At 38.5% G+C, this 24,150-nt stretch overlaps 1 protein-coding gene across 2 annotated transcripts in view; it reads right to left on the bottom strand.

Moving 5' to 3' along the window:
- Positions 1 to 24,150, bottom strand: part of tspan9a (tetraspanin 9a) — a 138,403-nt gene that overhangs the window by 17,496 nt on the left and 96,757 nt on the right. For both annotated transcript variants that reach the window (XM_056261346.1, XM_056261344.1), the window contains 2 exons: positions 2,978 to 3,169; positions 164 to 238 (listed from right to left, as the gene is read on the bottom strand). In XM_056261346.1, coding sequence (XP_056117321.1) covers positions 164 to 238; positions 2,978 to 3,169 — 267 coding nt within the window. The remainder of the gene's footprint in view (positions 1 to 163; positions 239 to 2,977; positions 3,170 to 24,150) is intronic.

The raw sequence follows: 24,150 nt of genomic DNA, 5'->3' as shown, positions 1-24,150 counted from the left end.
TTTGATGGTTTACATTGCACCTGGTAGGGATAAGCAATTCAATGGGAATTTTTGTCGACCATGCAAAATCAAAGCCTAAGAAATCACCACTAATTAGAGATTCGATTTGTGAGGAAATACAGTAAAATCATTTCCAGAATATATAATTGGTGAACAGGCTTACCTTATCAGAGTAGACGAAGAAAAGAATGAGCAAAATCAGCTCAGCCAACAGAATAATCAGCAAGACAATGAAGAACTGCAGGAAGAAAATACACAAAAAAGAAGTTAGTGATACGATTGAGAGAGATACACACAGGGAAAGACCTGTCTGAATGAATCATCTTGGCTTTCTATACTCGCTCTCTCCCTCTCATTCTATTTCACTTCTTCAGCTAAATATTTACACAGCCTTCCACACAGCATGCGCCTGTCAGCCAGTAAACATTATTTCGCTGAGTGCTTGATACACTTTCCAGTCATCCCCTGATGACCGTTCCTGTCAAAGTCCATCTGAAAAGCAGATTCGGGCCATCTGAAAGCCTTTACGACACTTGTTTATTGAACCTCGACATTGACAGGTCTGCAAAATAAGTTCCCTACGAGAGCGATTGGGTTGTCTACGTGTGGCCTCGCCAACCGCTGAATGACAATCTGTGTATATGTCTGCTCTGCCATGACTTTACTCACTGGTCTGGGACATATGGGGTATGTAAATAGGGCAAAGTTGAAGAAATGGATGTGAAGACTGCAAAAGCTTTGAAGGTTCTTCCTTCCTAGACCTCTGGGGGAAGAGAGCGCTGCACCACTTCCAGAAACATGGGGCCGGCTGCTTAGATCTCAAACCCAAAGACGTGAAAACCTTTCTCTGATGTCTCAGTCTCCCTCAGAGCTGGGGACACAGCGTATATACAGCACAGATAGCAAAATCTAAAGGTCAGGCCATTCGAAATTACACCGGTCCTATCTAATAGGCATTTAGGGAACCGTCAGAACTGGAGATTGACATTAAAAAGGAATGATAAGGAGGAATGGTGGTGATGATTCTGGGCTTGACTAAGTTATGAATTCTCTAAGCGTCTCTTCCTTCACTTGAACTGAATGAAACATTATTATTTTTTTAATTACAGTTAAAGGCACAGTGTGCAATTTTCGCAACTAGTGTACGTCGCATATTCAAAACCATAACAAAAGTGTAGCTTGATGACACTGTGAAGGAGTGTGGGATGATGGGAGTTGTCGTCTTCACCTCCACTTCCGATGGAAATCAATCCGACGGGACTCAAAAATCATGTTCATGGATGAGGTAATGAAATACACCCTATTGAATTCTATTGAATTAATTGCAAGTAACAATGTTTAAATGCTAAATTACTACTCATACATGCCACTTTATTTGTCAAATTAAATGGTGGGGTAACGCAGCGCAGTTTTACATGTTCAAAACATTCATCCTAAAAGTACATTTGAACGAACTTGCATTTGCAGTACTGTATTTAATTACACTGCCATACACTTGTTCACCAGACTTGTCAAACAGACACCGAAATTGATCCTCGTTTTATTTCTCCTCTTGTCCAAAACTCGTCTGGGGTCATTTGATTCACCCGTACGTTTACGTTTCTTGGAGATATCTTCTGGCGACAGAACCTGCTGTAACGCTAACGAATAATTGTGGTCCATGACTACTGTGCGGAACAACAACAGAGTGGCTTGCTAGATGCTACAACTACTACTTCCATATTTCTTTCATGAGACTCACTGTGTTGCCAAGGTTTCTACAGCAGTAAAAGTGGAAAAAGAAGATAACACGGACATGACGCCATTGACAGGCGACGCAATGAGGAGGGACCGTTACACTGGTTAAAATTGTGAATTTGTCTGGATTTAAACATTTTTGGAAACATTTGGGAAAATGTAAGAACACAAGTGACCAAACTGTATAACACTGTGCTAGTGGAATTTTGGATGTTTTAATTAAATGTAAAAATCTTACATATTGTGCCTTTAATTACAGTAAATAAAATCATGAACAAATTGATGCTCATTTTAAATCATTTGTGGAAGTCCACAAGCAGAAAACACAGTATTCAATGTCCCAAAACAAAACAAAATGACATTGTCACAGATACATTATTCATTCCTCTAAATTACAGAAAAGCATGGCGAGTGACAACCTTATTCAATTAGACTGTGTGTCTAACCCCATTAGCAGAATGATCGGTGGTGTTGGGAAGAGAGAAAGTGAGAATGAGAGTAAAGTAAAAAAGAAAGAACAAAGACAGAGGGGGGAAATAGAGAGGCATGTGGTTTAACTCTTGTTCTGAACTGAAAGCCTTGAGTGCGATGAGGAGACTTATTTGGCAATGCAGATAATTAACAAACCTCTCTGGTAACAGTTTACTTTAAGCCTGTATGTAATACATTATAAAAAGTATTCATAAGGCATAATATGGTCCACTTCACATCCTGACAGGGCTTATTTTGGGATAATGACTATCCGGCTGTACAATATCCCGCTTTTTACACGGCTACTCGCTGAATAAATAAATAAAAGGACATGAAATGTTAATTTTGCTGAAATGATTGTTTTATGTGAGAGACGGCAGACCAATACAAGAGACATGAAACTAGCACAGTCATTGTAAATTGACTGGGAAAACAGTCGAAAATACAGATTAGTGTGCATTTTACAAAAATAGTTGTATAACGCAGAATGATTTTATTCATACCTCATATTATCTACTTAATGTGCTTTAATGCAATTTATTATGCATTGCACACTAACACATAACTATGAAACGTTATTACAATGCATACTATTATTGTGGTTGAAATTATTCACAAGAGCATGCAATTGATTATAAAGTATACTATTTTTAATGCATTGAGAATACCTAAAATGAATGCATTATACTTTTTTTCTACGTGCAACAGGTCTGGTAGAGTGTTTTTACACTTCGGGAATGTAAAAGTGTGTAGGTGTGGCATAACTCACGCTCAGAAGCAGGCACTTGTTTTCCTTGATGGCGCCCAGGCATCCGAGGAAGCCGGTCACCATGACGATGGCGCCTATGGCGATGACCATGTTGGCAGCAGAGAGGGAAGGGAAGGAGGGGGAGAAGGTGGCGAAGCTGCCTTGAGACACAGACAGCCAGATTCCAACTCCCAGCAGCCCACAGCCACACAACTGCAGAAAGAAACAACAGATTATGAGACATTGATGCATTCAGGAACATCGATTCAGCCAGAAAGCTGTCGTTCTGAAAAACAACATTCATTATGCACCACAAACAAACACTAACTGAAACGTAGCTTCGTCGAAGTCTACAGAGGTCCAATGGAAAAAATAATCAGCTGAATAATACAGTGGATTTGATACTATTTTCCATGCCAATAGGTTCCACTAGGGGGCGGACACACCATGCCAACTTTGTCCCTTGAGGGCCACACCGTCATTTTTGATGTAGCGCAGACTGTCCATTGACATTTGTGTTTGGACAAGAGTCCAGCTGCGTGACTGCTTTGGCGTATCTGTAGTATTCACATGGGTTTCTGATTGACAAAGCTGAGAGGAGAGGCTGTTTTCCTCATCAATCTGTGATAAGGGCAGGAAGGAACGACTGACATTTCCTTCGCTGTTATTGGAATATCCAAAGCAATCTCCTCGTGAATAAGGAATCGCACCCAGCACTGATCAATTGACGGGCGCCACACGGCAAATCAAAAAGCATCAAGAGTGTCTTCCAAGTGTGAAAGCGTTTGTCGCTGAAGTGAAAGCGGTTGTCGCTGAAGTGTTAGCATGTTCGACAACTGACTAGCGGCACAACAGCGATAAAAGCAAACCTGACAGTTTTATCCTCTTTTTTTTTTTTAGATGAAGTAAATAATTAATCGCTTTTGTATACACTCTCATTCACTTTCAAGCATAAATAGGCGGTTAACTGCCTGACAATGCCTTCGAGATTGAAGCAGCAAAGGGATTTGGGTAAGAGACTGAATAAAAAAAAATCCATCAGTCATGGTGGTTGAAATTATCAGCACGCTCTTCTGCCGAGAACCTTTCCCACCACGGGCGAGATAAAGAACTCTGTGAGAGACAGAGCCTGTGTGTATCTCACACTTGGCAGGTTAAAAGTGGGTGCTGATGCTCTGTTTGGTGAGGGAGCACTCTAGCCTGAGGGTGAGGGCCATTTTTAATGCCCTGGGTGGTGAGTGGAAGAAGCAGCCTCTGTAAACCTTAAAGTAGATTACTTGTTTTATTTTGATGCTGTTGAAAGTGAGATTGTGAGGAATCTCAACACATATCATGATACATATGTTCAATTCAATACAATGTGATGGATCACGAGTTCATAATTGGGGGAAAATGAGAGCAAATCTGTGTTGTTAGTTTCGATGTTCAGACTACACTGCAAGATGTGAATCACACATACATATGTGTTAAAAAATGTGCAAAGAATCAAGATATATATGGTGTGATTGTATCAGAACAGCCCTTTGAGAATGAGTCCATTTACCTTATTAATAATTTTATTTTTTTATTACATACTAGGCCTACTAGTTAAAAGTTTGGGGTCGATACGATTTGTAATTTTTTTTTTTTTTTTTAATAAGTATTTTATGTTCACCAAGGCTGCATTTATTTGAACAAAAATGAAATAAAATAAAAGGACAATAACATTTTTAATTAATATAGCACTTTTCTAAGCTCAAGGTCGCTTTACAACATCCAGATAAATACAGGGTAAAACCAAATTTTTTTTAATATTTTTTTTATATTTATATAAATATATAAAATATAATAAAGAGAACATTTTTCACAATCCAGTAATTTCCAAATGGATAAAACACTGTCCTACATTTCCCCCCTTTATTCCCCCTGCATTAAATATTCTGTTTCACTTGATACATTATGTTGCAACAATATACCACAAAGCTCATTTGCATTTGAAAAATGTGCAAATTTATCACTAGAAGTTTGCCGGGGCTCTATATGTATGTATGGGAATGAACAATTGAGGGTTAAGCTAACAAACTAATCTACATTTAACAACACCGTTTTTCAAATCACTAAGCCATTTCGTGTCCATCCATCATGCAGGATTTATATGTGTAACAGTGACTGAAGGTCATTAGCATTGGCATGGTCCTACAGCCTCAGCACTGCTTAAAACATCCTCAAACGCTTATGGAGTCAGAGCACGCATGGAAACATCGACCATGCTGCTTACCGGCCCCTACGACCATCCTTCAGGCAATTTCAACTCATTTACCTTATTTGTAAAACCTCTCCAGTGATTGAAACGGGAGCCTGTACCATCACATCAAAAAATCGAGGAAGAAGCAGAGGTGAAACGCAGGGGCAGAATGTGAGAGAACACATTAGAGGGGGAAAAAAGACAGGGGTCGAGGTGTAGCGTGGAGAGAAAGACAGTAAAAAGTGTCTTCGGCGATACGGCAAAGTCCTGAAAGCCCAGGAAAAGGACGTGAGTGCCTCATAATGGTGCATTAGCAGTGTGTGCCTCAACACATAAATAGAGGCTTTGTTCTTCTCAAATGAGTCTCAGATGAAAAAAAGGATGAGAGAAAGAGAGACTGGAAGATTCAAGCATCTTGCTTCAGTTCTGTCTTGTCTTGGACCAACTCACTGGACTGACTTAATAATTTAACACCCAACTGAGCTCAGCACTCCAAGAATCTTTTCTTGGCGCTTCTGTTTGTAGCATTTTTAGGCTCTCTTTTAAAAAAAAAAACACAGAGGAAGACGTCAGAAAATCAATGACACTGTGTATTTTTAAAGATGTCAAATGGCTTGCGTTGAAAAAAAGTGGAAAGTCGTGTGCATTAAGCACTGCTGCTCATGCGGCTGGTTAGCCTGGCAAGCCAGACCTACATCAAGATGTTAGGTCTGGGAACTCACAATTGGCACACCTCAATCCGAGGGGCGGGATAAACGGTTGTCTTTCAATATCCCTCGGCACGCAATATGGCAGCGCTACAACCAACCAGAGCAACGAACGGCTGTGGCTGTGTGAGTCCCATATGTTTTTCCACCAGCGGAACTAGTTGATATATTAAACTTTTGCCGTATCCGATCGTCAAAACTCCGAACACACCTTCCTTTTTTAAGAATGACTTGTTACGTTCTCTTAACTCCAAGTCCTCCAGACTCGCGGCCAAATCCGATTCGAAAGACCGCTGTTCGCCAGCAGCATCTTCTTTGTTTTCAAGTAACGCTAGCAGGGAAATCACCAATGGAAATCACGCGGAACCGTCACATCTCTGCCGTCATTGTTAAGCCCGCCCACCAACTCTATACACAATGTGATTGGCCTGACCAGGGTTTGGTTTTTCCAGCTCGAAAAGCCAACGGAGAGTTGCTAGACCACACTTTGCTGCAAAATAATTTTTGCTGCCGCTAGGGTGCGTCTAGATTTCTAGGCTAGCGGCTGGTAGCACAGAGAGGAAAACAAAAGAAAAACAGGGAGAGAGAACATCAAGTGCATTTTACCAATTTAACAAAATATTAAGGGAAAATCACCTGTTACACTTCTGTTGAACTGTTGACAGAAATATTTCAAACACAGACTCTCGGGCTACTAAATTTAGAGTAATATTCATGATCACGTGAAAAAGTAGATTCTCTTAAGCTCTTGATCTGCATAAAACAGCTTCAGTTATTTACCCAGCAGCCATTTTAGTGTGGACAGTTAAACTACATCAAAATTACATTATTTGTATAAAGCATGTAGGGTAAAATGGGGCTAAAGGCGCACTGGGGTAAAAGGCGCATTTGACTTTTTTCTCTTTTAAATCACTAGATGGCACAAAAATTCATCTCAGCCCTTTTCTTAACAACTGCTTTTGATGATGCACGTGGACATTTGACTGATCGCGAACAGCAATCAAAGTTGATTCTGCGCTAATTTGATCTAATATTTAATGTTTTTAAAAATGTTGCAGATTTATGTAGCAAAGGAGAATCGATACAATTATTGACTATATTTTGAGACAAAGGTCTTGTTAATGATTTTGAGTTTTGTTCAAGGTAATCAAAGCAACAGTTTTTCAATAAGGGGATCATTTGAAAAAGTATGGTAGCTACTTGGGGTAAAAGGCACGCTAATTGACATGATAATAAATAGCTGGCGGATTTTCCATTTGTTGACATGACAGTTAGATTCAAATGGTAAATATCATGTATTAAGTTCGGTGTCCACTTTAGCGATAATCGTCATATTTATAATGAAACCATCATATTTAAAGTAACAACAGGTAGTTTTTTGCTCTCGGGCTCCCCCTACAGTTGGGAAACAGTATTGTCCTCTACTACTGTCGTAAACTCTGTCATCCTACATGCACGTGCAATTGTTGACAACCAGGATAGCCCTGAACACTGTAGGAGGAGGTCACATGCAGGTGTTCTGCTTGCGTCGCGTGTGAAATGTCTTCATCCCAGGTACAGTGGCATATATTTCAGCATGTCATATGAATATAATTTCATGGGTTTTATTTTTTTTTCTAACGACAAATGATCGCGATGCTCACGTTTACAAGCCAGCGTCATTATAGTAGCCTAGTCTATTGGTTACCGTTTTACTGGATCTATATGATACTTCAATGCAATGTTTGAGTGGTTGATAATAACCATATATCGTCAATATTATAATATCAAGCTACCATAAATGAATCTGCAAATTTTACAAATCGATTTGCATTATAGCTTGAGGCAAGACAAATAAACAAATATCACAGACATGTTAGGTATCCTAAAATATGATTTTATTAATAATCTTCCTCCTTTCTTTGTACATGTTGAGTAGACTACACTTTTTAGGTCAAACATTTGCTATTTGCATTTCATCGATTGCAAAGTTCAAATCAGAACGAGAATACTAGCGATAGCTAACCATCAAAAACTAGAATATCGTTTACTAGCTACCAGATTGATAATTCGCTACTACTCTAGCGAATTAGAGAGGTTAGAGAGAGGCATTCTTTTTTCGATGGGGGGTTCGATGCTCCCTGCACACGCAAGGTCTCTCGCTCGCTTTCTCTCTCTGCCGTCCGCGCGCGTTGGAGCACAGTCTCTGTCTCGCGTGCGCGCTCGCTCTAGATTCCGGGAGATTTGAACTAATTTGCGGTATAACTTGTCGATCACGAGTGGCTCAACAGGTAGATCTATAGATAAACTCATCTTTCAGGGATTTGACCGACCGGGTTGACAATTTAGCGTTAGAAACCGGGGGTGTGGCGTACGTGTGAGCGTGTGAAACCAATCAAATGCGGGTGTCTCACGGCCAATGCGTGAGAGTTGGCAGCTCTACAATGTTGATCCTCGTTCTGCCTTTAACGCGATCACTTTCTCTTTTTGCTTTGCTCCGATAAAACCTTTGCTTTCTTGTTTTTCTGTGCTGCTTCGGCCATGACTATAACATTTGGCTCGCAAGTCCGATTTTAAGGAAGTGGGGGTGGTGGTGGAAGTGACGTATATGCCGTAAAGCAGTCGAATTTTGTAGTTCTCTTTGTTCGCCGGTTACTACCCGAAACCCGAAGTTTAAAAGTACGATTAAAAACGCTACAGACCCCGTCAGGCTATGGCAGACGTGTCATTCAACCTATTGTAAGTCGATGTACCATCACAAGAGACTTGGAAATATATTATGAAGGTTGAAAAGTTACCTGTTGTTACTTTAAAAATATGCAATTAATCATATAATAAAATGTCATATTTATTTGTTACTACTGTAAATCTATATTAAATTATTATGGGATTTCATCCAATGCTTTCAGAATCTTTTTTCTGTATTTTTAAAATAAACATTTCAATGATAGCATATTTATTGAATAAAAATGAATTCTTTTATTTATCAAAATAAGCTGAACACAGTACAAACTTTGCTAAAGTGATTATTTTGAACAAGTATTAACTTAGCATTATTAAAAACATTATTTTAGCTAAATTATTTGTATATAATAAAAGGACCACCTTGCCACCTCATACATTTATACGATTTTTAAACAAACAAACCACTTTTATAGTACATTTTCACACAAAATCTCTTGCTTCATCAATGTTCAATGAACACATAAATATTTTTTTCTGCAACCATAAACTATGGGAGTAGTGAAAAGCAATTTTTTCTTAAGGTGTGTCTTTAGCCCTGTTGTACCCTATATGTGCAATATATGCCCCTTGTTTTTCACATAGAAAGTATGTTGTATATGGTATATATTCATGAGGAAACTGAATCTTATAATTTCCATAAGAATGAGTGATTGCTGTATTGGAGATGGAGGCGTCAGTCACAATTCAAGCTAAAGCTGGAGGCTCAGACAGCGCTTCAACACTGCCTTAGCGCTGGTATTTCACTGCATCTTAGACTTCTGAATATGTGTGGGAGAAGCCTTGCATCTCACTGTCAAAGCAAAATTTTCAACAGATGCGCTTCACTGGATTAGAAGCAACATGCAAAATGTGCCTAAGTATATCAATGTGCTTCAAGGTTCGAGTGCATGTGCACGTTTGGGCGCTCTATATGGCGAGTGTTTGTTTTAAAAGCGCTGCTATATTTACAGCGGCACAACTCTTAACGCTAAGCTGCTGCAGGAGTTGAAAGGCGACATGGCAGTTTGCAGACTCCCAAGTAAACAAAGTGTCTCGGAAAGGACATTTATCATGGGAAGCCTGTCTCACAATGCCGTATCCAACTTGCTGTGCCTTAAGCAGAGCCCCTGAGGAATAAACACTGGATGGTTAAACACACTGCCTTTCACGTCACATTTCTTACAGAATGGAGAGAACACAGAGTGTGAAATTGTAAAAAGGTGAGGTACAGTAGATGGCTCTGAAAGTTTGTTTAAGAGGACAGCGTCTTGTCAAAGAACTTTTATGTCAAAGAACATGAGGGTTGGAGCTTTAAGAGACGACTCAGTTCGACTGGATAAATGGGGTTTGCAAAGAGGCACGTGGCTTAAACTTAAGGTCAGTGTAATTGAAACTGTGGAACGGGTTCTTCAGGAAAGCTGAGGAGCTGAGCAAGAACCTTATCCATCACTTTGACCACTTTATCAACTGCAGCAGAAACCTGCTCGCTCACGCAGTCATGCAACTTCAATCTTATTGCAGTCCAGTGATGGACGTGACTCACATGGCCTGCAGAATGCGAGTCGCCTATATGTCCACTGAGAGAGAGCGATTAACCTTTTCATGCTCTGCCTCAGAAGGGGGTCAAAGTGTGTGTGTCCAGCAAACCAGCGTTAATGAGAGGTTATATCACTCTGACCCACTCGTCTTCACGATTTATTAGGACACAGAAGCCCTGAGTAACTCAAAACGGTGTGCATGTGCGTTTTTGAAGGACATTAAAGCAATGTTCCAGGCTCAAAAAAAGTTCAACCTTATCAACACCTGCTGTGAAACGCTGTTGTTTATCAAAGAAAATAATATGTTGTAGTCAAATTATTACAATATAATTAAAAAGTTAAATAAATATCTATCCATCCATCCATCCATCCATCCATCTCTAAAATCAACAACAATTTTAAGTTAAAACTTATTTGAATGTATGACATTTTTCATCTTTTTTCTTCATAAGGTCTTTTTAAATGGTCCTGTGGTGCGACAGCTGATTTTTTGAAAGTACAAATATTTCATGTGATATGAGGTCATAAAAGTTGCATGAGTAATAACAAAATAATTATATAAATAAAAAAATTAATAAAGAATATATAATAAAATAATTAGCAAAATAGGAGCATATCACACTGCAGGACAAGTCAACTGACATTAGTCACAGCAGCTTTTGATAGAGCTTAACTTGTATTGAAACCGGAACATTTTCAAGTAGATGGTGGCTTTAAAAAATGGTTTAAGATAGAGACCATGGATGGCATACTGACGAAGATTAGAGAAACCAAGACTTATAAAGTTGGTAAGTATACAGAAAAGGAAAAATCTCATTCAACACATATTGATTGGCATTCTATCGCTTTAAACGAATGTGTTTATTTTCTCAGATGTGGAGCATTGATAACCTTGTTCATAAGAGGGCGATAAAAAGAAATAAAGAGGGTGAGATAGAGAAATAGAGAGAGGTTTAGAAAAACGAAGAGAGTTTCACCGCCCCAGGGGTTGCGGGACAATCTTTAAGAAGCCAGTTAGCTGTCATTGATTTTACACTAAAATAAAACAGTCTATTGTAATGAAGACATAAATGCTGGTATGCACTCAGGACCAGGAGGGAAATGATAAACCCCATTACTGAGCGGCCCCATCCTGCTCAAATGACCGCTGGAATAGACTGCAGAGTCCCTTGCATCAGGTAATATAGCTTTAAATCACATTAATGGGTGTAAGTATACTGTCTGTACAGAAAGAACCAAGTCCTGTAATGTCTCAGTGATAACTGGGATATTGAATTAACTTGATATGATATCAATTTAAGAGATTTGAGACATTCAAACATGTCTTTGATACCATGAGCAGATCAGATGGAGCACATGATGTGATGAAACTGTCCTAAGAGAGCGATCACTCTCTGCCTTTCATTTGTTAAGCCACTGCCATCCATCTCCGAGAATGTCATGAATGGATACTAATAAGAAGCCAAGTCTAAATAATCAAATCTCACATCTGAGCAGATAGACAAAACAGATTTAGCTTGAGAGGATGAGATATAAACAACTTTCTGCCATTTATCTTCTATAATAGCAAAGCTTCCCACAGATTTCTAAACAGTCATACAGAGGGGTCTTGCATTAGAAAATAAAAATGTTCAATGAGCTTAATTAAATTGATGAAAGGTTTTTATACAAGGAAATTGAGCCTTTTCCAAAAATGTACAGTATAAATAAATAATAAAATATAACATTATATGAATAAAGCGATATTACTGCTTGTTCTACCACATAAAACAATTACATATTTAAAAAAAATGTTTTTACTAAAATGTGTCTACTGATAATATTTTGTAGCATACAAGAAATAATATTTAATTTAGTAGAGATTTACAATTAAACAATATGAACAGATGATAATTAAAAGATAAAAATCTTTGCACACAACTAAATTTGTTGACAAATTATGTTGACAAAATGTTGCATTAGCTTATTATTTTGAGTGTGTGGTAGTGTTTTCCAGATTGTTATATACACACACACACACACACACACACACACACACACACACACATACAGTAGAGCATGGTTCGAGCAACACCAAGGTCATGTGTTCGATTTCCTGATAATGCACGACCTAATACCTTCAATTCATTGTAAGTCTCTTTCGATAAAAGCGTCTGCCAAATGCATAAACATAAATGTAAATAAAATGTTAAACTATATCTGAATGGGTCAGAATTTGCTATGCTCTAAATTAACAGCTAGTCAAAAACTTTTCAAGAAGGTTCCCAGAGGTGAAATTCTCAGGAGGTCAATCAGAACGGATCAAAACGGGAAACTTTCTATTTAAAATATAATGGACTGAACAAGCCCAAACCTACAGTTAACAAAGCCAAGAATGATGGGTCCAAATTGCTGCTCTTCAGAGGGTCGCCTGCAGCTTCTTTGGGCAATTATTGGAGAATTAATGAGCACCATAACATCCTGTCGTCTCAGTCATGATGAAAGCTGTGACTGTTCTCCGCTTTCCAGCCTAGACAACTTGATCTGTCTCTCTTGGCTCCTTACATGAGTGGTTGTAGTAAACTAATAAAATAAATGTAAAAAACAGCTGTAAACAGTCATGACAAATTCACATTGTCTTTGCTTTCGACTAAACTCAGTCCTGAGTTTGCTTCCACAAAGCACAGTTTGTCCCCCCACGGTGAAGAAGAGAGTCGGGTCTTCCATCGCAGTGTCTCAAAGAGAAGCTTGACTGTGAATAATGCAGAAAATATACCGCTGAAGAGAATCAGTAGTGAGCCTTAAAAGCCAACAGATGCGCTAAAGAAGATTAAACAGGAATACTTACAGTTCAAAGTTTCATATAGGAAGATGACTGAGTGAAAATTACGTCACGAAGACAGAAAATTGCTGTGTGCCATTTTTAAACAAATTAAAAAACAGTTTGAGTGCTTTTTTGTATATGTACTCAATGACATGGATATGATTTTCACAAACCAACTTGGGCAATGTGATGTTTTTCTGACACAAACAGAATATTTAATGAGAAAGAGTTTAGCGACGCCAGTTTCATTGAAGCAGCAGCTTGGTGCTTTCGACATTTATCTTGAATCTCACATCTTACATTAAATGGGCTCAACGACTCAAAATCAATCAGAACATCCCTGCCAATCAGCAGCCAGCGCTCTCAGCTGACACCTGCCACCACAACTCACTTCCTCACAGTGGAGGATGAGAAGGAAAGGGAATTGGAGCAGGAGGGGGGGAAAACTAGATACCGTTGGCTAATTTGTGCTGCTCTGCTCCACAGATTTCTGGCTGCTCAACAGAATACTTACGAGGACTACAGGCTCTTTAATTATGGATCGAATTTAGGATCGAGGAGACGAATGTAGAAGATGAGCGATAAAGGAAAACATACAGATCCACTAACCGTCAATGGAAGCTCAAAATCAGTTTTTTTCTGCTATACACTACCATTCAAAAGTTTGTGGTCAGTAAGATTTTTTTAAATAAGTAAATAAATATATTTTTAAATGGTTATTTCTAGAGACGATTAACTAATGTTCAAAATGTGAGGTCAGTACGATTACTTTTGATTTTTGATTTGATCAGTAAGATTATTTAACAGCACAACTGTTTTCAACATTGATAATAATGAGAAATGTTCTTAAGCACCAAATAAGCATTTAAGCATCATGTGGTATTAAAGACTTGAGTCATTGACAGCTAAAATAAAGCTTTGCAATCGCAGGATTAAATTATATTTTACAATATATTAAAATAGAAAACAGTTATTTTAAATTGTAATATTTCAAAATATTACAGTTTTAACAATTTTGTTTTTATCAAATAAATGCAGTCTTGGTATGCATAAGATAATTCTTATAAAATCAATAAAAAAATCTTACCGACCCAACACTTTTGAACGGTAGTGTGCATCACATGACTATCAAAACAATCCTTCCAGAAGCTGTAGATAAGATGATTAAAAAAGAAAGCTTGTGTTTATTTAAAGTAATATACATACATACACACACACACACACACACATATATACACATACATATACATATACACTCACCGGCCACTTTATTAGGTACCCCATGCTAGTAACGGGTTGGACCCCCTTTTGCCTTCAGAACTGCCTCAATTCTTCGTGGCATAGATTCAACAAGGTGCTGGAAGCATTCCTCAGGGAGTTTGGTCCATATTGACATGATGGCATCACACAGTTGCCGCAGATTTGTCGGCTGCACATCCATGATGCGAATCTCCCGTTCCACCACATCCCAAAGATGTTCTATTGGGTTGAGATCTGGTGACTGTGGAGGCCATTTTAGTACAGTGAACTCATTGTCATGTTCAAGAAACCAATTTGAAATGATTAGAGCTTTGTGACATGGTGGAAGTAGCCATCAGAGGATGGGTACATGGTGGCCATAAAGGGATGGACATGGTCAGAAACAATGCTCAGGTAGGCCGTGGCATTTAAACGATGCCCAATTGGCACTAAGGGGCCTAAAGTGTGCCAGGAAAACATCCCCCACACCATTACACCACCACCACCAGCCTGCACAGTGGTAACAAGGCATGATGGTTCCATGTTCTCATTCTGTTTACGCCAAATTCTGACTCTAACATCTGAATGTCTCAACAGAAATCGAGACTCATCAGACCAGGCAACATTTTTCCAGTCTTCAACTGTTCAATTTTGGTGAGCTCTTGCAAATTGTAGCCTCTTTTTCCTATTTGTAGTGGAGATGAGTGGTACCCGGTGGAGTCTTCTGCTGTTGTAGCCCATCCGCCTCAAGGTTGTGCGTGTTGTGGCTTCACAAATGCTTTGCTGCATACCTCGGTTGTAACGAGTGGTTATTTCAGTCACTGTTGCCCTTCTATCAGCTCGAACCAGTCTGGCCATTCTCCTCTGACCTCTGGCATCAACAAGGCATTTCCGCCCACAGAACTGCCGCTCACTGGATGTTTTTTCTTTTTCGGACCATTCTCTGTAAACCCTAGAGATGGTTGTGCGTGAAAATCCCAGTAGATTAGCAGTTTCTGAAATACTCAGACCAGCCCTTCTGGCACCAACAATCATGCCACGTTCAAAGTCACTCAAATCAACTTTCTTCCCCATACTGATGCTCGGTTTGAACTGCAGGAGATTGTTTTGACCATGTCTACATGCCTAAATGCACTGAGTTGCCGCCATGTGATTGGCTGCTTAGAAATTAAGTGTTAACGAGCAGTTGGACAGGTGTACCTAATAAAGTGGCCGGTGAGTGTATATACACACATATATATATATATATATATATATATACATACATATACATATGGTACAATAAACAAGGAATACTCTTAATCCCCTCACTGTCTCATAAAATAAATATTGGCACTGCAGGTGTCTGTATGTGTGCTAAACTTTAAAAAGCTTTGAACACACCATCAAAATGGCTCTGTAGAGCCAGAAACCCAACAGTCCAAATGCTACAAGAGTTATAAAGCTTAGGGTCCCCAAGACAAACAGATGTTGCTGCTCTGGGCAAACAAACAGCAAACATTATTTTGTCCGGCCTTGAAAAGGCTGCACTCTCACCACAGGAAGAGACAAAAGCCTGGAAAAAACAGAGGGGATGTTCAGGTAGAGCCAGGACGGAAGAGCATCAGATATGGGTGTAAAGAGCCCAGGAACATGAGCAGTACTGGACTCAGAGGACCAACAATGGCAGAGGAGCTGAAATAACTCTCTATAGTACTGCCTGACACAAGATGCAGCAAACTGTATGACTACAAACATATAAAATATAAAATAATAAAATATAAACAATATAAAACCTAAAACCCTCCACATCCCCACTGCATTAGAAATAAAAATGGCACTACATTAGCAATAACATTAGACTTTAGAATTTTAAATGATACCAGTTAGTGGCAGCTGAAATAACGTCAAAATAGAAAACCCACATGGATAGAGTGGAAACTAAACTTAATTGCAAAGAAAGGTAAAAGAAACTAAATTAAAAAAAAGTAAAAATATAATGACCCTGGAATGAAACATTAAAGCTATGGGAGATGGGAATACATTATAAACTATAAATTGCACTAAAACTATAACAACATCTGTCCCTCACACAAAGTTATATGGCTTTAAAAGACTAGTACTTTTTGTCATCTTTGGAGCTCACCAATCCAATGTCGCATGTACTTCTTTGCAAGGTAAAGAGAAGCCAGAACATCCTGAAAAAAATCTCATTTTGTATTCTACATAGGAGTATTTAAGAAGCTAAGCAAAGTCATATAGGTTTGTAATGACACTAGGGTGAGTAAATGATTATCATTTTTTGTTTCTTGCTGCTGCAATACGGACAGTACTACATTCAAACTTCAACATGGAAAAGTTTTCTTGGATTCTTGCAGTGAGATAATGACTGTGTGTAGCAACAGGTTATTAGTAAAAGTTTCTAGTGAGTTTAGCTGTCGACCATTAGGGCTTAAAGCGTGTTAACCCAGTCCAAACACTTTCATAAAATCAATCTTTCACTGTGAACAGCAACAGAAATCCTAAACTTTATATAAATAAAGGGTTTTATCATGGCAGATGCTCTTGTGTTTGAAGCTCTTGCTATTGGAATTCTTCCCTTATTCAACACAATGTGCATATCTATTTTCTAATCTGAGACCTGCTGCCAACCTCACTCTCAAGAACGGTGTGTTATCTAGCTGTCTGCAGACGTAGACCTAACTGAACCGAGCTTCACGAAAACTTAAAACGCGGGATGGGATTTAGAGGAGCCAGGATGTCAATTCATATTTTGAATTCTTTTTCACTTAGCATTTCCGACTCGTCTGACTGACATAGTCATGAGCAGGAAACAGTCAGCTTTTTCACATTGATTCATTTGAAGGACGCAGAGCTCTCACAGGTGAAATCCTCCCTCTAGTGCCAACAGCAACCATTTTTGGTTTCAAAGTTCATTTCTAATTCAAAAACACTGTTTGAACCACCAGGTCACAGAGAAAATAAAATGTTATTGGAAAAAAGTCGACTCGCTGAAGCAGACTGGCACCTGTCAAGTCCATCTGAAGCCAACGTGGTGATGAAATTTAATCAGAACGTGGTAGAGAGGTGCGCTGGACTCCCTCACCTTGGCTTTATGGTGCTACGAAGCTGAGGTGATGAAATATTCTGCTCACGTATTCATTTGAAGTACTTCAATTTTCCACCCAAGTTCCATCTTGACACACATCTCGAGAGAACTCTACTCTCATGCAACTTGAGTTTTAAAATACAAACATACTTGAGGCCTAAGTGGATGAAATTCAAACCAGAATCACTGCTAAAATAGCTATTATATTAATCCTCTCAGCAGTACTACATCCATGCAGGATTTCCACGCGTTAGAACCGTGAATCATTCAAAGCAGTGATGGATGTGCTTTGTATATCTTGCATGCTCGACATGCATGCCAACAGGATGTAAATATATTTATGGGCTTTTATCATGCAACCCAAATAGCCCCTGCAGCTACAAGAACACCACAGCATTGCACATCATACCATTACACAGCCCCGCAGGACCAGAGCTGCTAAATATGCACATTCGCTTAAGTGCTAAAGGATGATCTCTCTTTCCCTGGAATGAGAGGAAATCCGCTATCAAAGACATACAGCATAATCAATAGTCACTATGCATGACGGCATGTAGCAGACAACTTCCTTCCATTCTTGAGAGACTTGGACTCTGAAAACGCATCCACCTTCGCTAGTTATTGTATAACATTACAGAGATTATTCTCCAAAAATGAGCGACACATGAACTTGTTCCGATGCACACTGAAAATGAATTCGTGCCAGCATCAATGTGACAAGCCTCAGCTTCACTGTTGACTGCTCTTCAGCATGTTTTCAACATTACACAGCGTGTTTTTCAGACTAATTGTCTCTCCAGCATCGTTCACGCCACCAAGCGAACACTGTCCTGGCAGACACTATTTGACATGCATGCTGCATACTAAACCTCATTCTCTCACTCCCTGCCTGTCTCTTTTTTGTATACTTTTTTTCAGTCGTGTTAAGCAGGAAACAGACTTCAGTCAGTCAGTCAAATCAAGTATGCAGCACCTTTCTTTCTGAAGTTGTAGCTACTTGTTTTTTTCCAGTGCTGAACCGTAACAAAGTATTTTTTAAGTACATTTTTCAAGTATCTGTACTTTACTGGAATATTTTTTTATTTTGAGAAACTTTTACTTTTACCTCACTACATTCCAAAGCATGATATCGTACTTTTTACTCCACTATATTTACTAAAACATGTTGTTCCTCGTCACCACGTGATAGCAGTGACCGATTCGTAAACGAGCTGATTCTTTTCAATTAACTTGTTAAATTGGTTCGCAATTTGCACCGAACAATTCATTCGTGAATTGGACTGATGCGATTGCAGCTGTTCTCGAGTCAACAACAACTCTCATGATCTGGTCAGAGCAAGTCTCCAGTTAATGATTCACTGAATTCAAAAGTCTGAATCAAAATGAGCCAATAACGGGAGATGCTTGAGTGTGCACATGACTAAAAACTAGATACTAGTGGCACATTTTAGGATTGATTATTGTAAATGAAAATCATATTTTGGTCACGACTGTCGTTTGTTTGTGAACTAAATCTGCTGTAAAAGGCTGAGATGTTTAAGCCCACTGTAATGCTTGAATGTGGACATACCGGTATACACATTTGTGTATTACTGTCTCAACAGGGTAGGTTTTAGGTAAAGAAAATTAAACAAAACAATAAAATGACACAAATGAATCCCCATGCATCTTCCCCGCTGCCCAAGCAGTTTCAAATGATATAAAACTTTGCACAGCATATGTTCTTCTTAAAATGTTATGCATTTTGCCCTATGCGATGTCTGCTTTTATTGTCACCATCTGTTGATTTTCCTCATTTTAAAATATGTTCGATTTTTTCCCTACTTGTTTGCACATTATGAAGTATCAGTAACCTACATTTAAATGTAATATATTTAATGTTTTGTGAATGACAAGTCTTGGTAAAACTTTTCGTGTATGAAAAGTTTTGGTAGTGTATGACAAGTTTTGGTAAAAACATAAAAGTTTTTTGTGCAAATTTATACATGTATTTGCCTTTACTAACATTCCTAACTAACTAGTGCTGGCTACTTCATAATGATGTCATTTTCAGCAACCCCACCACCCCCAGGTATAATTATTAAATAATTAAATATTATTAAACATCGATTAGTTTTTACTTTTAATACTTAAGAACATAAAAAATCAAGTAACTTACTTGAGTAAAATTTAAAAGTAGTACTTAATATTTCTACTGGAGTAATATTTGAATAGGGTATCTGTACTTTTACTCGAGTACTCAATTTGTGCAATTCATCCACCACAGTTTTTTTTCTAGATTTTGAATGTATGTTTCTTATTTCTAGAGATGCACATTACACTAAAGTAAAACATTTCAGTAAAAGTCAGTAATATTAGATTCTTTTTTAAGAAATAATATTTTTATTCTGCAATGCAAATAATTATTTAAAATTGACATTAAATACATTATAATGTTACAAAATAAATGCTGTTTTTGAACTTTCTTTTCACTAAAGAATACTGAAAAAATATATCATGGTTTCGATTCGAAACAACTGTACTGTGAAAAGTCATAGAAGTTTGGAAAAACATTAGAGTGAGTAACAGAATTTCTGCTAATCAACTTAGTGGTTATCACTTTCCACATGATGTTTTCCACATGATGATTTAATAAAAATTTGCATAGCAAAAGACGAAACGAGAATTGCCTATGGCTATGAAACAAGATGGTGTATGCAAACATAAAATTCAACGGTCATAACTTAGCTTATATGAACACAAAACTAGCTTTAGTTTACAGGTAATCAGTTCTGAGAGTAAACAGACCAAGCGAAAGCGGCTCCATCTGTATGCATGAGGCACTAATGCTGCCGCGGGTGCTAAGGGAATGCTTAGCATGCTGAGACAGCAACAATACCAACTCAATATGACTTTTCCATGAAAACCAGCCTCAAGGTCCTACGAACACACCTCAGAAATAACACTTTCATCCATTGAGCACAAACAAGCTTTAGCAAAAAACATCTTTAGGAAAAAAACTGTGGTGTGGTGTACGAAGATAAAGTTTCAATGTTTTGATTTTATCTTAAGAATATCCCCTTACTGTTCTATGTGAAGAAACAGGTAGTCCTTGAGCGAGTCTTGCATTCAAATATTTAACCTGAATTGATGCCACTACGCTAGCATCCCACTCTCTCTCCCATGCTCTCTATTTCAGCTGGAACTCTATATTAATTCCCAAACGGCATAGTTCGGATAAGCAAATAGATATATTCTATGTGTGTATGCATGCATGTGTTTGAAGATATTTGCCTCCACATACAGTTTTCCCATTAGGCCTGGCCTGAGTCATGCACTCTTCAATCTCTCACCACCAGCAGACACACATGGCTCACCTTTGACCTGAAAAGAAGCTGTGACTAATGTTAGAAAGTCCCTCTTCTATTTCATGCACCTATTCCCATCAGTTTACTAGTAACATGCTAATTACTATGGCACTCCTGTGAAAATCTAAGAAGTTTGGAGCCTGTCTATCTCTGTAAATAACTGTCAATCAACACTCACGCCTCAGAGACTCCTCCGTATCTGGATGGCTTTCATAAAGCAGAGGTATTGTATGAATCACCGGGCCTATTCATGAAGTATAATGGGGCCATCACAGAAGAAGAGGTAGGAAAGAGAAAGAGCTCATGCGTGTCCGCCCCGGTAGTTATGTCCATGCCGAAGCCCATCCAGCAATGTGATATGGAGGGTGACCTCCACCGTAAAGCAGCGCGGAAGCCAAGTCACATAAGGGGACAATGATGAAGCGGCTATCGAACACCCACTCATGGCCCTCCAGGTCATATCTTACAGATGCGAATCACCTAGAAGTGCAAGAAATTGGTCATTAAAAAAAAGCCATGTGTGTCTCAATGCGGTTTTCTGGTCACGGCGATAACGTGCAACAGCGCTACATGAGGTTTTGATTGCCTTGTTGTAATAATACAATTTTACTTTATTGCGTGAGGTTAACATAAGGGTCAAGGGCAGGGAGAATTTATGAGCTTCCTGTTCTCCCGTATGACTGATCCAGAATTAATCAATATTCATTATATTCCCTTCCACTCTGGCTGGGCAGTATAACAGCATTTTAAAATATGCCATATTTTGAGCTTCATTTGATTTTTTTTTTCTTTTTTCAGTTGATCAGTCTACTCTCGTCTGCTTCTGATCAAGGTCATCTGCCTCTGTTTTATTAAAATTTCAGCGGCCAAGCGTATGAATCACAATGGGATGTATCTAGGGTACCGTAGAAAGAGAGCTGAAATTGGTCAACACCACATAAACAAGCGTTCCGCCAGCTGTAACACCACATGCATTAACAGACTCCACAACCACTTGTGTTCAGGAATACCAAAGAGATATCTAATATATCAGTGCAGCAAACCTGCAATTGCCCAAAGGCTCCATTCTGAGACAATTTTAGGTAATGTGTCACACACTAATACACACCAGCATTGCATAGATTTTGTCTCAAAGAGGCAATGACACCATGCGAGATTAATTCAGCATGGCATTGTGGCAGTGTGTATGTAAGGACTGACCCTCATACCATAGTTAATGATGGGTGTTTGCCAAGGCTTAGACCACTGGCAAAATATGATATGCTTGTCGTGGTCCCATTTGAACAATAAATTATGCAAATCCCTCAGATGATGGCCTCAGATGAAACAATCTATTTTTAGTATACTATTCAAGGAACTTCGATATGGCAGAAATGTTTTAACTGGTACATACAATGATACATGCATATTAGTAGCAGATATTGTCTATTTTACAACGACTTCAAACATAAATCACTGGAGTAGATGTGCTGAATAGTGTGATGCTGTGTTTGCAATGATGCAAGACTTTTGCAATGATCAAAGGCATTCATTCGCTATGAATAATCTTTAAGTTGGTGCCCATCTATTTCCAAATAATATATATATTTATGTGAGATGTACCTAAATATTAGTAAAAAAATTATGTAAAATATTAAATGTATTATCCAAAGTAGGCAACAAATATAATATAATATAGTATATATTTTTTTGTGTGCAGGAGTTATTTGTTATGCTAGTAGTTGGTGACAAGTGACAATCTTTATGATTGAGTAATGTTAATTATTCACTCACAATTATTTCAGTCAAAATGTTTATTCATTCAGGAACAAAAGTGTTTTTTATCAATGATTAATTGAACCGTTCACTCAAACGACTGATTCATTCAAGAACAAATCATCAAACGTAACAATATTGTATGAATAAAACTGCTACAGTATAGTGATATAAAAGAGGTTTTACAGTAATTGATTCACACTTGTACTGTAACCAGTGCATTCATTTTTGTCAATAACACACTTTAGAACATTAAAATAAAATTTGAACTGATATTTGCAGACGCATGGAGCCAAACATGGGCATTTTTCACCAAAAGGGGTCATCATCAAATATGTAAGACATTCTGACAGCTTCTAAGACTTAGTCTCCCTATTTCCAACTAATCAACATCTCTGGGAAGGCAAACATCTACATGAAAGGGCATAACTTCAGCTTTTTTTTTTTTTGGGCCAGAAGAGGGTAAATTATACAAATTGGGTGACTTTCAGAGAGAAATGAGTTTATGACTTTGTTTACTGAGATCGTGGCAGATAAGCTGGCATATGAGGATTGGTTAGACGTGAGGCAGAGTACAGATAGACTCGTCAGGACAGCAAGATAAGAGAGCAATATATGACGGAAATTAATATTCATTACATACCAACAGGAAAAGGTGTGTGTAGAGTTATAATCAAAGACTTCAGTGCTGCCAATATTGCAATATGCTCTGGAAGTGCAAAAATCAAACAGCTCTGTCCTGATTCCTCTAGTATCTCCAGGCCTTTGAACGGGTTTGAAATTCAGGATGGAAAATACTTCCCCATTCAAACAACCTTGGTGTGACCAGCAGAGGCCCACAGGGAAGTAATTGGCTGTAGGTAGCAGAGAGTATGGAATGACTGGCCTCTATTCCATATCCGTCTGATACCACTGATCTATTCTGATGCCGTCCACATGTCCAGCATGTCTTTCCATCTCAGCAGGCTGTGTGGGAAGCAGCCCACGGTACCGCACAGACTAGAAGTCCCACGTGAAGTGAATCTAATGCACGGACACAAGTTACCCTGACCTGACGAACCTCCGTCGGCACTCTAATCTTCAAAGGTCTCATGAGCTTGTGCGAGCACATGGTCGGTGGCGCCGGACATCCTTCGCTGGGCTTTTCGCACATAGAAACTGTAGTCCCAGCTAACCTACTTCTTAGCAATGGAAATTTGTGTGACAGGGAGAAGAATCTTCAGGTCACATTGATAACACAGAGCCCCGCTAAAACACTTATGCCAGAAAGCTGATTTAGTCCAACATATGGATGTGACAGGATCGGACTGATCTAAAATGACTAAAAAGGCAAATAAATAAATAATTGCACGCAGCAAATACAATTTGAGAACTTTGTCTGTCTCTATATTTCAGAATCAAGTTTTTTTCAATGAGTAAATCCCATACATAATCAATATATGCATGCCTAATGTACCTCTTCCACACTTTAGATGGGACCTTAACAGAACTGAACCAACAACTGTACTGACGATGTGGATTTTAGACTCTAAAAACAGGGAGTTAGAGAACAAACTGAAAACTTTAAGAAACAGTCATTTGCAAAATCATCAGTTAGAATGACTTGAATATTATATCAGTATCAGTTGCCAAGGTCAGCAAAAATGAAGTTACACATGACAATGCAGCTTATGTGCACCATAAGCGTGTTACATTTGGCACTTGTCAGTCACAAATTGGCCTAGTCACCATATCAGCATTTCAACCACAAGCAGTATAAACAACAAAAGCTTCCTTCCTTTGGACCGGAA

Source organism: Rhinichthys klamathensis, unplaced genomic scaffold, assembly GCF_029890125.1.
Source record: "Rhinichthys klamathensis goyatoka isolate OS25496 unplaced genomic scaffold, OSU_Roscu_1.1 h1tg000181l_1, whole genome shotgun sequence".
Classification (NCBI taxonomy): Eukaryota; Metazoa; Chordata; class Actinopteri; order Cypriniformes; family Leuciscidae; genus Rhinichthys; species Rhinichthys klamathensis.
This window is presented reverse-complemented; position numbering and strand designations above follow the sequence as displayed.